At 37.5% G+C, this 18,156-nt stretch overlaps 1 protein-coding gene across 1 annotated transcript in view; it reads right to left on the bottom strand.

Annotated features, from left to right (window-relative positions):
* The window catches only part of LOC140169588 (uncharacterized), a 56,714-nt gene that overhangs the window by 12,909 nt on the left and 25,649 nt on the right, over nucleotides 1-18,156 (bottom strand). Inside the window, exons 2-4 of the mRNA XM_072192853.1 lie at nucleotides 16,161-16,544; nucleotides 15,123-15,461; nucleotides 13,845-14,186 (exon numbers count right to left, since the gene is read on the bottom strand). Of these exons, the coding sequence (XP_072048954.1) occupies nucleotides 13,845-14,186; nucleotides 15,123-15,461; nucleotides 16,161-16,544 (1,065 nt within the window). The remainder of the gene's footprint in view (nucleotides 1-13,844; nucleotides 14,187-15,122; nucleotides 15,462-16,160; nucleotides 16,545-18,156) is intronic.

Genomic DNA, 18,156 nt, shown 5'->3' with positions numbered 1-18,156 from the left:
AGTGGTCCAATCACAGATCCTTGCGGAACACCCTCTTTTGGCACATGAGCTTTAGAAATAGTGTTATTGATAGAAACAAATTGTGAGCGGTTGTTGAAGTATGATGAAAACCAGTTTAATACAGATCCAGTAATACCATATCTCTGGGTAAGGCGGTCAATAAAAATATCATGGTTGATAGTGTCAAATGCAGCAGAGTAATCTAGAAGTATTAAAACAGCTTCCTTTCATTTGTCTACTGCCAACAACAAGTCATTATATACACGAAGTAGCGATGTCTCAATACTGTGATCAGATCTATAGGCCGACTGCATTTTACCGCGAAGATTTTGTGAAGTGAGATACTTATGTATTTGTGAAGAACATGCACGTTCAATAGTTTTAGCGAGGAATTTGAGATTGGCCACAGGACGATAATTTTTCAGAGTTTCACAGTCTAAGCTTGGTTGTTTGATGAGTGGTGTGATGAGTGCAGATTTTAAAACATCAGGAAATTGACCTTGCTGGAATGATAAGTTGATGTTTTTTGTGATGATAGGAACAAGCTCATTTAAACATTTTTTAAGGAGCCATGTTGGTATTGGATCCAGCGTGCATGAAGAAGATGGTGATTTCATGATGATTTCCTTTACCGATTCCTCAGACACCATGGCTAATTCAGAAAGTGTCGAAGTGCAAGAATAGGTTGTTTGAACACTTAAATGTGATGGTGGTGATTCTTCCAAATTGGCTTTAATACATTGAATTTTTTTCTGCAAAAAAGCTGGAGAATCTTTCAACGAAAGGGTCATTAGGAATTTCTGATGGCAAAACTTTAGATGTTTTTGGTTTGCTTAATTTCTCAACTTGTTGAAACAGTTGCTTTGAATTGCAGTTTTCAAACTGCATCTTATGGTAATCAAGTTTAGCTTGATTGATCATTTCATGGTATTGATTGCTGAGTTCTTTGAAGCATTGCTTGTCAATTTCTAATTTAGAAGAGAGCCAGCGACGTTCAAGGCGACGGAGTTTTTGTTCCAAGTCACGGAGTTGCTCATCACACCATGGTGCATTTGGACGACATTTGACCGTGCGAGTAATAAGTGGAGCATGTTTGTCTTTGAGTTTGAGTAACACATTTTCATATTGAGCAATTCGTCGTCCGTATTCCATAGTGGCGTATAGTGGGGCGCCGCGAATAAACAACTTTTCGAGAAAATCGGGTTTGAAGAAATGCCAATTTAAAATCGAGTTGTGTAAATCAGACATTCATTATATTTTGTAAATGATGTGAAATTTCTGTAGTAAACTAAATAGATGTTATTGTTATATATTTTTCAAAAGAAATAAATACATACTATTGCTGGCAAACTGACAATAAAACTATACGTCACTATGGAAAACGAACAAAACGCAATACCCTAACCTTACGTTAACCGTACGCCACCTCGGTCGCCGTGTAATCCCTATGGCGTTACTTTTCGTCGTTCGTATTCCATAGTGGCGTATAGGTCCGATACGCGTACGCCACTATGACATACGATGTTTTTCATTTTGCCGATATTTCATAATTATAAAATGTGTATAAAAAGTGGCGTATGGTCGATACGCCACTATGGAATACAAAAATGTCACTTTGTAACTATACGCCACATTTAATTAATTCATTACTAATTAATTAGCTAATTATGACTGATGAGACTTAGAAAAAATGAAAGAGAACATCATTAAAAACATATGTGCCAATTTTCAAAAAAAATGACCAAAAATCACTATACGCCACTATGGAATACAGCCGACGAATTAGCTTATAAACATAATTAGCAAATAAACATATGATGGTATAAGGGGGTGTCTATAAAACTAAGACCTAAGATCTAAGACCCCATTTATCATGTACACATTATTAGGGTCTATAAAACTAAGATCTAAGACCCAAAAACTAAGACCCCAAAACTAAGACCCAAAAACTAAGACCCAAAAACTAAGACCCAAAACCTAAGACCCAAAAACTAAGACCCAAAAACTAAGACCCCAAAACTAAGACCCAAAAACTAAGACCCAAAACCTAAGACACAAAAACTAAGACCCAAAAACTAAGACCCTAAAACTAAGACCCAAAACCTAAGACCCAAAAACTAAGACCCAAAAACTAAGACCCAAAAACTAAGACCCCAAAACTAAGACCCCAAAACTAAGACCCCAAAACTAAAACCCTAAAACTAAGACCCGATTGGATTGGAGATAAATTATTGCGATAGCGATATTCACTGTGCTCGGCAGTATATTGATATGTGGTGTTCTGTCTTCTATTATGCTGAGTGCACTGTGCGGCATGTGCAGAACATAGATAGTGAAGCACTATCTATGGGCAGAATGATGGCATCCGAGTCTTGAGTCTCCAACTGTCTGATCAGAGCTATTGTGGGCATATTATTACTGTGTAGCTAAACTATTGCGATGAAATAAATCTATTATCTTTTGGGCTCAACTTTTGGGCCATTTACAACTGTGTTCCACTTTGTAATTTGTGTGTAGGTGCTTTAAAATGTCAACCTACATGTATTTAATGGAAAAAGCAAACAAACAGGAAACAAACTACATTACAGAACCTGGGGTTCCCCCCCCCCCCCCTTCCTCCCCGCTGGGTCTGATTAGGAGTGGAATCATATAGTAGTGTCGCATCGTCTTGTGTGGATGGGCATATGAAGCTTCCTTGGTCAGGGGACAAAATGATTTGAATATTAACTTTTCACAATGGTTCTGATGACATAGCTGGACATTTTCCTGGTGTGCACGATCGTCACTTTGGTGACATTATAAATGTATTATTCAAAACGTTTCAATAGCATTTCAGGTTATGAAAAGGTGATGAAAACGATCGTTCGGGAAAAAACCTGTCTTTTGAATATTACCGTATTCAAACATTTTTTTCTCTTTTTAAAATAAAACACGATATTTAAACGTAAAACGTTTTGTGTTTGCTTGGAACGACATAGTAATCTACACAAGAAATGTCTTTAAAAAGACAACGCCATGGCTGAAGATCATGTTTCATAATTTTGCATTGCAAGCACTTCGAATGCTAGTAAATTTGAATGTTTGGCACAACTAACCGGGTACGAAATATTGGCATTTATTGGTAAGTACTACCAACTAGGACATACTAGGAAATACTAGGAAATACTAGGAAATACTCAAAATTTTCATGTCGAAAGCTGAATTGGAAAATGTGTGCTAAATAGGTCTACATTTAATTCATTTAATCCAACAAGAATGTTTGCTGCTTAAGGGATTTCATATCAACCAAGTTTCATGACAATCCAACTATCTATTATCAGTAACTGTTAACCTTGATATGACCTTGATGGTTTTGACGCAATTTGGCTCATTCTTGTATTATGGGGTCCAATGGTGTCCGGTTATGACCGACACATAATTTGCCCTGAATTTTGAAAACTGTAACAGGTATGTGGCCTATTTGTAATTTTTTATACAAAACAAGTGGGTTATTACTAAAAACTTTCAAAAAAGAAATTGTTAACAGCTATTTTTAATTTTTATTACATGTAAGGTCTCGAAAATCATGGACACCACTTGTGACAAAAAAGATCATCTACATCTGGTTGCCTGTTAGTTTCATTTATATATGACCATTGCTTATTTTTTTTGGTCTTATTGAGTGAATAGGATGTATACTAAAATTGTATTATGAAAGAAATGTTAGCGACAAAACATCTGTTAACAAAGACAGCGCTTACGCAAAGTACATATTTTGGTGTCCGCGTTATGCGCGACGTTATGACCGACATGTAAAAATGCAAATGTGCTATATTTTTTTGAAAATGGGGTAATTTGTAAACAACAAATACTTCAAATGATATATTATGACATGTTTAAATATATGACTGACAAATGGAAATTGCAAAATAAGTTGAATTAAAGTTAAAGCTGGATATTGTACGACAAACTGGACACCGAGTTATGACCGACACATGAAAATGAATAATATGTCATAATTTTTAAAAATTGGGTATCTGATAAACAATGAATACTTAAAACAACAGTGTGATATGTTTAGATAAATTTGCAGGTCAAATACACTTTTCAAAGTATGACATAATTACAGATAGCTTGTTATTGTCAGTCATAACTGGACACCAAATATTTTGGTGTCCAGTTATGCGCGACACCACTGGGCACCTTAAATTCTCTCATGTGCACAAAATTGATGTTATAGAAAGTCATCCACTTATCTATTATGCCACACTTGTGCTGGCCCCACATAAAAATGGCAACTTTTAATCTAAACTGACAGAAATTGTACAAAACAGGCCCAATAATTAACTTTTGGGTCAATTTTTGACCATGTATTTTGACCAAAATGCAAATATGCTGTTTTGAAGGTTACAGCAACTTCTTATAATGTTATTTTATTTTAACATTATAAAAGCTCCTAAACCACATTTAACTTACAACTTTTTAGCCATTTTGGCATTTATATTTTTTGTTTAGCAGGGGTTAAAACATGTTTGGTGTCCGGTTATGCGCGACATTTTAGAGTGATTTCTCCACAGTTATGTGCTTCGTACAGATTTCTGGGCAATCATCGCTGAAAATATTTTGCAGATTTTGAAAGAGTATATAATTCCACTCAATTTAAGCTAACTTTTGACATTAATATTCAATTTTGAAAATTTGACTGTATGTCACACCATTGGACCCCATAATACAAGAATGAGCCGCTTAGGGCCTAATTGTGATTACATGCACCACGTTTTATGAAAATCAGACTATCGATGCTCAGTTGACATCAAATGTGCTTGACTCACTTTGAACATTCTGACAATCCAACACAATAATATACTTAGTCGACCTCAGATGATCTTTAACAATTTTGGGCAGAATTGTTATCCACAATCTGACAATCTATACTCAATTCACCTCGGATGACTATGACCTGACCTTCAACATTTTCCGCTTACTAACCCACCATGTCCATAACAATGTAACTCCTTCGAATTCCTCTCAAATCTTTTATTCATATAAACTCCAAATTTCTGTCCTTTTACCTTTTCTGTGTTTTACCATTCATCAATATTTAGTATAAAATCCATTAAAAGCATGGTAATCAATTTTAGATATATTTATTCGCAATGTATAGTTTACTGGTAGTTACAATCACATTAATTAAAAAGACTGATTACTCAAACCCAGGGATTCCCGGTTGCTCTACATGTACCAAAAATGTATAAAACCAAAGCCACTATCTACCCCAATTACTGGTATCCCCCTCCCCACCCCCCACCCCCGACGACTAATGTCACTCCCAACATCAATTAGTGTTGGTAGTAGGCACCTGCACTATTTATATACACAGCTCTGGTCAGATCAAGGAATATTGTTGAATTAGTGGTCACACTTTACTTATCAGTAGTCTGGATCAGCAGGGGTGCAATTGTATCCTTTTTCATAGAGCAAAATTGTTCAAAATGTTTAATATCGAATGGTTCCTACAAACCTTATTTGTGAACGGATTTTAATCGTTGACAAAACAAAATGTATGTTTAATATATTAATTATTTCATTAATAGCAGTTTCCTAAGTTTCTATCCATAAATAACCACAGAGCATTATCTGTTTACAAAATAAGTGTTTATTTTCAATTAGCCATCTTATCAGTATTAGCTGATAGGAGGCCAAATCCAGACCTTGTTCATTGTTATAGTCACAAAAAATACTTTGTCTGGTAGTCCTGGCAACCCAGTCTGCATGTGGCTCAGTTGTAAACATACACAACAGAAACCGGCTGTGAAGGAGCCTATTTGCACGTAAACAACTTTCTAGTATAATAAAATCCGTTTTTGTACCGGCCAGCCACAGCTGGCCGGTACTTATTAATTGGCTCAAGTTTGTTGTTGTTTCTAATTTTCTATTAGATAGTGTATGAACAAAACAGAAAATATTGTCAAAAAATGATCGAGTTGTCAAGGCAAATAGAAATACCAAAATTGGTGTGTAAAGACAACAGATGTTTTGTGTTGATTTTGCAATATTAAGGGCTGGGGTATGAACGTTTGGACAGTATTTATTTTGGGACATTAGAGCACATCAGACATATCGAATTGCATTCTGAAAACGAAGAATGTCATTTTGATATCTGCGGATTTCGCTGAAAGAGTGGGGAACCTCACACTACATGAAGGTGAAATCATGGTGTCGTACGATGTTACCGGACTGTTTACTAACACTCCAGTTCCGGATGCCCTCCGCGTTATCAGGAGGAGATTGGAGGAAGACGTCACCCTCCCTGATCGCACTACACTGTCTGTTGATGATGTTATGGAACTTCTTACGTTTTGCGCCACCTCCACATACATGATGGGATTGGGCAAAATCTACCAACAAAGAGAAGGTTTCGCGATGGGATCTCCGGTCTCGCCGCTCGCATCCAACATTTTCATGGAATGGTTTGAGGTCCGCGCACTAGATACTGCTCCCCACGTACCATCCTTCTGGGCCCGTTACGTCGATGATACTTTCGTTGTAATTCGCGAGGAATATATCGACGAATTCACCACCCACATCAACAATATTTCGCCCACCATCAAGTTCACTATGGAACGGGAGGAAAACCATCAGCTTCCTATGCTCGACACCCTTATTCACAGAAAGGACACTGGCTCTACTAAAATTACCATCTACCGCAAGCCCACACACACCGACCAGTATCTGCTCATGGATTCGCACCACCCACTTCAACATAAGTTGGGGGTCATTAGAACATTGGTTCATAGAGCAGAGTCTTTAGTCACAGAAGAAGAGGATAAAGTCCTGGAGTTGGAAAAGATCCAGAAAGCGCTAGGTGTGTGTGGCTACAAACGGTCACATTTCGCAGTTGCAAATACACACAATCCTCCTAACCGTCAACCTTCAACTACTGCTGTTTCCAAGGGTTCCATCACCCTTCCCTATGTTAGGGGAGCGTCTGAAGGACTTCGCCGCATTCTGTGCAAACGCGGTATACAAGTGCATTTTAAGCCAAGAAATACTCTTCGGCAATTCCTAGTATCACCAAAGGACAAAATCAACAAGACTGAAAAGTGCCATACTGTGTACAATATCCAGTGCCAGAATTGCAATGCTGCTTATATCGGCGAGACCAAGCGTCCCCTAGGCATCAGAGCTTCGGAGCATAGGCGGGAGCCCTCCCCTGTAGCGGAACACGCCAAGAAAACCGGTCACTCTATTCCTACAACGGATGCTAAAATCCTGGATACAGACCCTTCATGGGTGGGCAGAGGAGTCCGGGAAGCGGCTCACATCAGACAGAGCAGGAGTAGCTTGAACAGGGACGGCGGCCGGTACTACCTACCAGCAGTTTACACCTCGCTATTGAGACGTCCTGCACCGTCTGACGGTGCTGAGTCTCAATAGCACACCCAACAGCGCCCCCACGTGTTTATTGGGGCTGAAGAAAGTCTAGCGAATTGCAGACAGAAAGCTACCAAAAGGTGAGCTAATTTAGCTGTTTGAGAATAAAGATCTGTTCAATATTGATATCAAATAATTTTGATTTTTTGAAATTCGCAATTTAATACACATTTTATGGCAAATCATTAAAAATTGATATTTAACAGTACTTGAAGTAAACTTTATAAATCTGATGATTTATACTTAAAGTGTATGTAGGTGGGATGAAAAGCCGACGATCAATTGAAAATTTTGACCTTTCGTATAGAAGATATGGATTTTTTCCCAAAACACCAAAAAAAATTAGGTCTTTTTGGGAAAAAATCCATATCTTCAATATGAAAGGTAAAAATTTTCAATTGACCGTCGGCTTTTCCTCCCTACACTTTAAGAATATATCATTAGATTTATATAATTTACTTCGAGGACTGTTATATATCAAAAATTTGAAAAATATCAAATTTTTATAATTTGTCATAAAATCTGTATTATATTATGATTTTCAAAAAATGACAATTATTTGATATCAGAAAGACATGCTTCGTATTCAGAATGCAATTCGATAGGTCTGAGGTGCTCTCATGTCCCACAAAAAATAATACTGTCGAAAAGCAATAAACGCTCATTTTAGATCCCTTAAGGTAAAATCAGTAGTATTTTAAGAACTTTCTTTCTAAATTGAAAATTTGGCAAATTCGCTGGTCCTCTTACCATGCACATTGACCTTATTAGAGTATAAAGCACAGGGGACAATATAATACTCAGTACAAGTTCAAATATCTGTGATGTGTCAGTGTGTGGTCAATGGTCATAGTGCTTTTCAAGCAGGGTCAAGGTTATCTAGCAGCAATCTTGCTATAAGCATAAGTTTATGAAACTGTTTTGATGTCATATACACATCTATTCCAGAAAACTTACACATGAAAATTAATTGGCAATTGGTGGGAGAGAATAATTGGCAGGACAATTGGTTCTACATTTAGGAGTTTCACAGGATAATAATTAGATGTTAGGATAGAAGAGGGTGTAATGTTATGCCCTTAATCAAAAGTCTGCTGCATGATAAACAATTACCTTCTTTTGGATAAGTTGATTAACTTCATATATTTTGGTATAATAATGATGACATAAATCAGAAAATGGAGCTCTAGTGCAGATGTAACGAATTATGTTCCTACGTATATCACTAGTCTTTAACCATGCTAACAAAATTAATGCAATAGCTTTGGGTTTCAGTATGTGTAGGCCTATAATATATTTGTTGTTTATATAGTCCAAAAAAAATTATTCTTGATATAGTGTTTAATATTCTGTGTGTTTAAATTTTCAAAACCAGATTGTTATGAATTAATCTATACTAAAAGATGCGAATGTTGTTTGCTTTTACAAATTTCATTTGTGCAATCACAATTATACTCATCGACAGTTTTGACGTAAGTATAGTGTGAAAGAAGAATACAAAACAGGGTGTAACATAAACTATTGGGAAAATCGCTAATGAATTAGGTTCCGAAATTCGTAAGGATGTAGAAGGGATCACATCACATTTGGTACCAAATGATCACATTTGGTGCCAAATGTTTGGAATTTATTTCATCTTATTTCAAATGTATCTAACAACGTAAAGACTGATTTTGAGAGAATAGCAACAAATGGAATTTGGCTCAAAATACAACCATAATCTTTACACTTAAACATTATTTTTACTGTACATTTATATTTTAAAAACGAAATCTTATGTTACTCATTGTAATTCATCCTTTTGCCGGTACATCCCTTTTTAAAGGGATTTTTATTGAGTATGATAAGTCATGCATTGGCAACATGAAGGAAATACCTATTACCAACTTGGTAAAATGCATACTTGTAGCCCAATCTTGTACATCATAGCATCCAGTTTGGGTTTGTAGTTTCGAAATGTTGCAAATAAACATTAGTTCTTTCAAATATGAAACGCTAAAACACAAATCTAGAACAAACACTCATTATATTTAGGAAGATATAGCAAACTTTCCATGATAGAGATTGGACCCAAGACAAATTAAGTACACCCAAACTAAGTGTTAATTCAGAATTAAGCCATGGCTGAAAAAAAAACCTTTATTGGGATAATGTTGCGTGATTGAATTTTGGTGTGAAACATGTATGAGAAGATTTCTCCTTCCTCTTTTAAATTTTGGTCTCTTTTCCTCCTTTGCTGCCTTCCTTATTGTCCCTGTCTTCTGTATTTTTGTTGTCCCATTCGCCCTCTCCCCGCTGCAATATGATACTGATCTTGGGAGTAGCTATCATTGCGGGCCCCAGTCATAGGGTTTACCCTTGCCCCGGGCCCTTGCCCCACTGATTTCGCTAAACTGCGATCATCCTGATAAAGCAATCCACCAAAAATATTGATTTATCCTGCCTTCATAGTGATCCCTGGGCCTCAAGGAAGAACAGATGTGTTTTCAACTGATTGAGTGTCCTATGTTAAAGAAGAAATAAAACAAACAGACAAAACAAATTCAAATTCAAATTGTGTCTCACCATACCCACATGTGTTTTGTCTCCATTCTGGCCATAATAATTGCTAACCAAAGTGACCATAACATTACATCATGCACAACCAATGTCCCTGACCCTTCCCTGTAAAAATTGCATGTGGTATAACCTTGTACATTAAACAATAAGCATGTGCACTACATATAGCAGCACAGATATGGCTGTTCCTCCATATGCATGAATCAGAATTTATTCTCCATATGTGTGTCTGGCTGTTTCAACAACATTTATAGATACTGTATATAAACTGCTCAAATAAAGAAAGTCCGCAGTCATGTAACCCGTCCTACACCAAAACCTGATCGTGTTATGAACATTTAATTGATAAAGTCGTGTGCAGAATCTTGTTAGCTCCAACTTGATACCAAATTTGCCACCAAAAACTCTAAATTCAGAGAGATTGAGACCAGTATATGAAATTTGGTGCATTTTCAAAAGTTGCAAATTAAATATGGACCACGCGGAGCTGTAGAGGTGAATGGCACAGCGCGACCATTGACATAGCCCGAAACAACCGCTAGGTCATATCGATCGCATCGTGCCCTAGTATTCATCAGTAAAGCACTGTAGCAATCCATGCGTTTTAAATTAACAATTGAATAAAGCGCGCACTTGGGATAGTCGACATGGGTTCATCGTGGGCAAACAAGCTTGACCACATTGCCACGCTAAGCAATTTCGACCGCGTTAATCGTTTTGATTTGCAACTTTTGAAAAGGCACCAAATGCCATAAACTGGTATCAGTCTTTGTCACTTTTGAGTGTTTGGTATCAAATTTGGTATCAAATTAGAGCTAACAAGATTTTGCACACAATCGTATCAATCAAATTTTCGTAACAAGATCAGGTTTTGGTGTAGGACGGGTTACATGACTGCGGACTTTCTTTATTTGAGCAGTTTATTTTGATATTTTGTTTATTAACCCTAACCCTACCCGTGGTTTTTTGCAATCGGAAGGGACAGAAGAAACGAAAAAGGAGAGAAGATGAAGAGAAAAGTCACTTGGCATCCCCGAGATTCGAACCTCGGACCCCTCGCATGCCACCCAGAAGATCCCCAGCATGTAGCCACATAGGTGATGTTGGCCCGGCCAACGATTCCCTGGGCATATATGACTTCGTCTGATTGCGTCATCAAGTCCCGTGGAATGCATGCACGCAGAGTGGTTTTAATAGTGAGTTTTAGTGAGTCCTAGTTGGGTTAGGGTTAAGGAGGCATACGCTTAGGAAAAACACGCATATTAATATAAAACTGATAATAAGAGCATGCTGATTATGTCAGGTCTTAGTTGTTAGGTCTTAGTTGTTAGGTCTTAGTTGTCAGGTCTTAGTTGTCAGGTCTTAGTTGTCAGGTCTTAGTTGTTAGGTCTTAGTTGTCAGGTCTTAGTTGTAGGTCTTAGGTCTTAGTTGTCAGGTCTTAGTTGTCAGGTCTTAGTTGTTAGGTCTTAGTTGTCAGGTCTTAGTTGTTAGGTCTTAGTTGTCAGGTCTTAGTTGTTAGGTCTTAGTTGTTAGGTCTTAGTTGTTAGGTCTTAGTTGTCAGGTCTTAGTTGTCAGGTCTTAGTTGTCAGGTCTTAGTTGTTAGGTCTTAGTTGTTAGGTCTTAGTTGTCAGGTCTTAGTTGTCAGGTCTGAGTTGTCAGGTCTTAGTTGTCAGGTCTTAGTTGTCAGGTCTTAGTTGTCAGGTCTTAGTTGTCAGGTCTTAGTTGTTAGGTCTTAGTTGTTAGGTCTTAGTTGTCAGGTCTTAGTTGTTAGGTCTTAGTTGTCAGGTCTTAGTTGTCAGGTCTTAGTTGTTAGGTCTTAGTTGTCAGGTCTTAGTTGTTAGGTCTTAGTTGTCAGGTCTTAGTTGTCAGGTCTTAGTTGTCAGGTCTTAGTTGTTAGGTCTTAGTTGTTAGGTCTTAGTTGTTAGGTCTTAGTTGTTAGGTCTTAGTTGTCAGGTCTTAGTTGTCAGGTCTTAGTTGTTAGGTCTTAGTTGTTAGGTCTTAGTTGTCAGGTCTTAGTTGTCAGGTCTTAGTTGTCAGGTCTTAGTTGTTAGGTCTTAGTTGTTAGGTCTTAGTTGTTAGGTCTTAGTTGTTAGGTCTTAGTTGTTAGGTCTTAGTTGTCAGGTCTTAGTTGTCAGGTCTTAGTTGTTAGGTCTTAGTTGTCAGGTCTTAGTTGTTAGGTCTTAGTTGTTAGGTCTTAGTTGTTAGGTCTTAGTTGTCAGGTCTTAGTTGTCAGGTCTTAGTTGTCAGGTCTTAGTTGTTAGGTCTTAGTTGTTAGGTCTTAGTTGTCAGGTCTTAGTTGTTAGGTCTTAGTTGTCAGGTCTTAGTTGTCAGGTCTTAGTTGTTAGGTCTTAGTTGTCAGGTCTTAGTTGTTAGGTCTTAGTTGTTAGGTCTTAGTTGTCAGGTCTTAGTTGTCAGGTCTTAGTTGTTAGGTCTTAGTTGTCAGGTCTTAGTTGTTAGGTCTTAGTTGTTAGGTCTTAGTTGTCAGGTCTTAGTTGTTAGGTCTTAGTTGTCAGGTCTTAGTTGTTAGGTCTTAGTTGTTAGGTCTTAGTTGTTAGGTCTTAGTTGTCAGGTCTTAGTTGTCAGGTCTTAGTTGTCAGGTCTTAGTTGTTAGGTCTTAGTTGTTAGGTCTTAGTTGTTAGGTCTTAGTTGTTAGGTCTTAGTTGTCAGGTCTTAGTTGTCAGGTCTTAGTTGTTAGGTCTTAGTTGTTAGGTCTTAGTTGTTAGGTCTTAGTTGTCAGGTCTTAGTTGTCAGGTCTTAGTTGTCAGGTCTTAGTTGTTAGGTCTTAGTTGTTAGGTCTTAGTTGTCAGGTCTTAGTTGTTAGGTCTTAGTTGTCAGGTCTTAGTTGTCAGGTCTTAGTTGTTAGGTCTTAGTTGTCAGGTCTTAGTTGTTAGGTCTTAGTTGTTAGGTCTTAGTTGTCAGGTCTTAGTTGTTAGGTCTTAGTTGTCAGGTCTTAGTTGTCAGGTCTTAGTTGTTAGGTCTTAGTTGTCAGGTCTTAGTTGTTGGGTCTTAGGTCTTAGTTGTCAGGTCTTAGTTGTTAGGTCTTAGTTGTCAGGTCTTAGTTGTTAGGTCTTAGTTGTTAGGTCTTAGTTGTTAGGTCTTAGTTGTCAGGTCTTAGTTGTCAGGTCTTAGTTGTCAGGTCTTAGTTGTTAGGTCTTAGTTGTTAGGTCTTAGTTGTTAGGTCTTAGTTGTCAGGTCTTAGTTGTCAGGTCTTAGTTGCCAGGTCTTAGTTGTTAGGTCTTAGTTGTCAGGTCTTAGTTGTTAGTTCTTAGTTGTTAGGTCTTAGTTGTTAGGTCTTAGTTGTCAGGTCTTAGTTGTCAGGTCTTAGTTGTCAGGTCTTAGTTGTTAGGTCTTAGTTGTTAGGTCTTAGTTGTTGTCTTAGGTTGTCAGGTCTTAGTTGTCAGGTCTTAGTTGTTAGGTCTTAGTTGTTAGGTCTTAGTTGTCAGGTCTTAGTTGTTAGGTCTTAGTTGTCAGGTCTTAGTTGTCAGGTCTTAGTTGTTAGGTCTTAGTTGTTAGGTCTTAGTTGTCAGGTCTTAGTTGTCAGGTCTTAGTTGTTAGGTCTTAGTTGTTAGGTCTTAGTTGTTAGGTCTTAGTTGTCAGGTCTTAGTTGTTAGGTCTTAGTTGTCAGGTCTTAGTTGTTAGGTCTTAGTTGTTAGGTCTTAGTTGTTAGGTCTTAGTTTTCAAGTCTTAGTTTTTAGGTCTTAGTTTTCAGGTCTTAGTTTTTCGGTCTTTAGTTTTTAGGTCTTAGTTTTTAGGTCTTAGTTTTTTGGTCTTAGTTTTTATGTTTAAGTTTTCAAGTCTTAGTTTTTGGGTCTTGGTTTTCAGTTCTTAGGTCTTAGTTTTATAGACACCCGGTATAACTTATTAAGGCTTACCATAGACTTGTATTAGTATCGATCTTATCACAGGCTGTAGAGATTCTGATGTATCAATATTGGTTTTACACTTTAAATTGATACCATGATGGCTGTCGTTGGGCTGAGGTATTGTCAGAGTTTGTGACGAATCTACTAATGAATTTCCTGCTGTAGGTGCAATTGGTAGACCTATTACAAAGTCATCATTCATTGGTTCCCAGTCAAAATTTGCTGCAGGGCGTGTCTGCTCCACTTCACAGGTAAATGTGTGACTTTGTCCTTGGTTTATTCTTACATTGCTTCCTTCGTTGTGACGTCCCAATGAATCGGATATAAAAATCTTATCATTTGTTGGAGGAACTATAAAAAGAAAATCTTAATTTATTATCACTAAGCATTTTACAACCAGATATTTTATATTCTTATACAGTTGAAATTAATTGATCTGGTTCTTACATGTATGCAACCGGAAGCGAATTATTCATACCTAAGATATTTACAATACACTAAAAAAGCAAATCCTCACTATGTAAACCCGTCGTAAAATTTTAACCCGATAATGACAATTACATTGACACCGTCGTGTGTAGAATCTTGTTAGCTACAATATTTGACTACTGACTTGACATTTAGTATGGAATATTTTTTCGTAAAATTCCAAGACTGGTCTGGAAGGGGTCTGCATAAACCACACGGGCTAAATATAAATTTGGGTGTGTCGGAAAACGGTGTAAAATAATTGTTTAAAAAACGTGCTTTTGATGAGTTTACATTGTGGTGCTCATTATGCAGCGAATTTGTCTAAAATGGCGGATATAGGGAGGCTGAATTTGACCTTTGGGGGGGGGGGGCACAATTTCAGACTTTAAGCAACATTGCTCTTAAAAGTGGTCAAATGCTATAAGCTTACGGTACAAAACAACTGCACGGATTTTTTGTTGTCCAATGAACTCACGCTGTGTCTTTGTGTACAGTAAGTTTATACCATTTGACCCCAGGGGCCATTCAAACTTTCTGAGTGCGTACCACTTTTCAGATCCATATGCAGACCCCTTCCAGGCTAGTCTTGGAATTTTGCGAAAAAATATTCCATACTAAATGACAAGTGTGTATATGTGCTACCAAAAGCTCTAAATTGACAATGATTGGTGCCAGCATATGAATTAGGGAAATGGACACCATTGATTGGCAAAAAGAACGGTTGCTTGGCAAGTTAATTATCAAGACATTAATTTGTCATTTTTCTATCATCCGTGTCTCTCTGTCTGTAACTCACTCACTCACTTTCCCATTTACCTTTAACGTCAAGGAAGACATGTGTGCTTGCTAGATCGCTGGGATCCTCTGGTATATATGCATCGCATTCAACTTTGTCGTTATGGTTCTCACTAAATAATGGCTGAACAATAAGAACACTGACACAGTCCGTAAGTCTCTCGTCTTCACTATTTGGTGAGTTGATTTGGTTGTCAGGATTCTGCTCAATATTCTCTAATCTCCATATAAATGAGGCTGCAGGTCGAACTCCAATTGATGAACAATTAAAAGCATAACTGGTAGCTTCTAGGACTTCGATAGAATCACCGGTGTTAGGGTTTTTGGATGGTAACGATAGTGAAGTTGACGTCGGTGTAACTTTCAAATAAAATAAGCAATACGTATTAAAATGAATGAATCTCCAGATGCTGGATGTAAGATAATCACCACCTCACCTGTGACGTTTACTTAAAGGCCCATTCAGTGATTTGCTAATCCCGACGCTTCAGATTTTGGTACCTTTGTCATTGGTATAAATGTGTTAACATATAGCCTGCTAGTGGTTCAGCCGTATATTTTCGACAAAAATTAGGAATTAACATGAATCTGTAGTTTATACACTGACAGTATAAAAATTAGCTACAGATACTCATATGTGATGCGATCAAGCAAAATCAGTCGGAACTCGGAAATATTGATTTTGAGATATAGCCAAACAAAGGGAATATTTCCTTTTGTTTCATATTGTTTTGGAAACTCTTTAATTGCTCGTTTCTTTGGTTCAATTTCAATGGGGTTTTCTGCAAATTGCAGCTTTGTAAATGCTTTTTACTATCATATAAGAAACTGAAAATTTAATATTTCCGAGTTCCGACTGATTTTGCTTGATCGCATCACATATTTGAACGGGGCTTCAACTTCTTCAATACTGCTGTTTTCTTTTTTTTCATTTCAAAAATACCAAATGACAATTTGAATGACTTATCCTTCACTTTGAATCAATTTATAAACAAGTTTAATTTTTTTACACTTTCGCTGGGATCACTGAATGGGTCTTTAAAATATGCATATGCTTACCTAAAACATCAATTGCAATATGTCCTTGTACCGGGAATCCTTCAGCATTAACATTACACCAAAAAACTCCAATATCGTCAACGGCTATTGCTGTTATTGTAAGACTTGTGGAACCTTGATTTGAGTTTCCAGCTGGCATACTCATAACGTAGTCGCCTGGATTCCCATAGCTATCGTTGTAAGTGATTTCACCACCACTTTGAGTGATTCGATAAGTTGCAATTTGTGATGAGCCAGTGAAGTTAGGGCCTTTACTCCATGATATTGAATTGACTTCTTTTCCATTCAGATTAGCATAACTGCATGTCAATCGCTGTTCTAAACCTTTTTTAGTTGGGTTGGTATTTGCTGTCACTGATACAGTGTGCTGACCATTAACTCCACCTATACAGGTAATGTTTGTAAAATAGGACTTTGTGTAAAGGTAATAGATCATTAAAGTATCATTCTGTACTATACCATTTATAAATAGAGACCTTGCGAAATGAAGTTAGAAACCACAAACTTTAACGTCTAGAGGATTATAGAGGATTATGTATTCAAAACCACTCTGCCATTAAAGCCGCTTGAAGTTAAAGTTAACGCAAGAATCTATAGTGTGCCGTAAATTATGATGAAATACGTCATAATTAAGAACAATAGTTTGCATATTTCCACATAGATTACATAATTACCACTTAATAGACCAATTATTGGAAATCTAATTTGGTTTGGGTAAAAAACATGCTACATGTTGCTGAAAATTATCAAAATAATTTTTGTTCCAAACGTCACACTTTATATATAATTTTGTGTGTGCTCAAGGCGTACACCAAATCAGCTTGCGGAACCAAGTTTTTAGCTTGACTTCAAAAGGGGATTAAGTTCCCGTAAAATGGTCTGGTTTTACTTGAGCCAGCAGTATACGATACTTCTGGAAGAGTAAAGCAGGTGCATAACATTTTTATATATAACATGTCATAGGTTGTGTCTGGTAAGAGAGGGGGTAGGGAGAGTGAGGGCATTGGAAGTGGACAGGGAGGTGTTTTGCTGGTAGCCAGGGGGGGGGGCTCCCCCGTGGGACATCTTGTCTTCATTCTTGGTCCTTCCCTTTTGGATGCTGGCCGCCGTGATATTTTACGCTTTTAGGCCTTTTCTGCCATTTTAAGCCCATTTTTGTACAAACGTTTCCCTTTGAGAATCGGCCCACGCCCTCCTAACAGAAAAACCCTGACAAAATCACTGTGGAGGGGGAAACAGGAGTGCGAGTGGGTAATTATAGGAGGGTCAAGTTTGAGATAGCGAGTACAGATAGAGGGGAGAAGGAGGGAAAAATAAGGAGAATGTAGGGAAGGGGAACACCGGGGGGGGGGGGTCACTCCCATTGTGGCCTGTACACCATCCGCGATAATGAAAACGCGTAAAAAGGGTCGTTTTTCGTGGGTAGGCACGATACGCGCGTATCGCGTTTAGGGTGTCAGAAACATGAAAAATTGGAAAAAAAGGTAGCAAAATTGCAATTTCTAAATACGCGGAAATGAAATTTAGGGTATGAAATTTGATGTTGTTACGAGTCGTACTTACTGAAGGCCAAAATCACCTTTTACCCGAACTCACACGAATGCACAACACAAATACACTATTTGTTTAAGCTAACAAAATCTAAGTCTTTAATTGAAAACAGAGTATGATTGGTACATATAATAACAATATCCACTAAAATCACACAATCATTTTTATTATATCGGTACTTAACCAGCGGTCTTCTTGTTGGTGATTCTAGAGTTCTTGCAATGTTCTGGACGACTGATGTAATATATCCTTATTCACTTGTCCTGCGAAAATCAGCGAAGTCCATAGTACACTTGCATTTATAAATCCTTGTGTATAAAATCCTCATACGAAAATGATGATGCTTCCTCCAATCTCCTTTGCGCTGCTATCTCCACAAATATATCTCCTTGCGCTGCTTTCTCCACAAATATATGGTGTTTCTTTCACCAATCACTCTTTTTCC

This window comes from Amphiura filiformis, chromosome 14, assembly GCF_039555335.1.
Source record: "Amphiura filiformis chromosome 14, Afil_fr2py, whole genome shotgun sequence".
Classification (NCBI taxonomy): domain Eukaryota; kingdom Metazoa; phylum Echinodermata; class Ophiuroidea; order Amphilepidida; family Amphiuridae; genus Amphiura; species Amphiura filiformis.
Note: the sequence above shows the minus strand (reverse complement) of the source record. Positions and strands in the feature narration are given on the sequence as shown.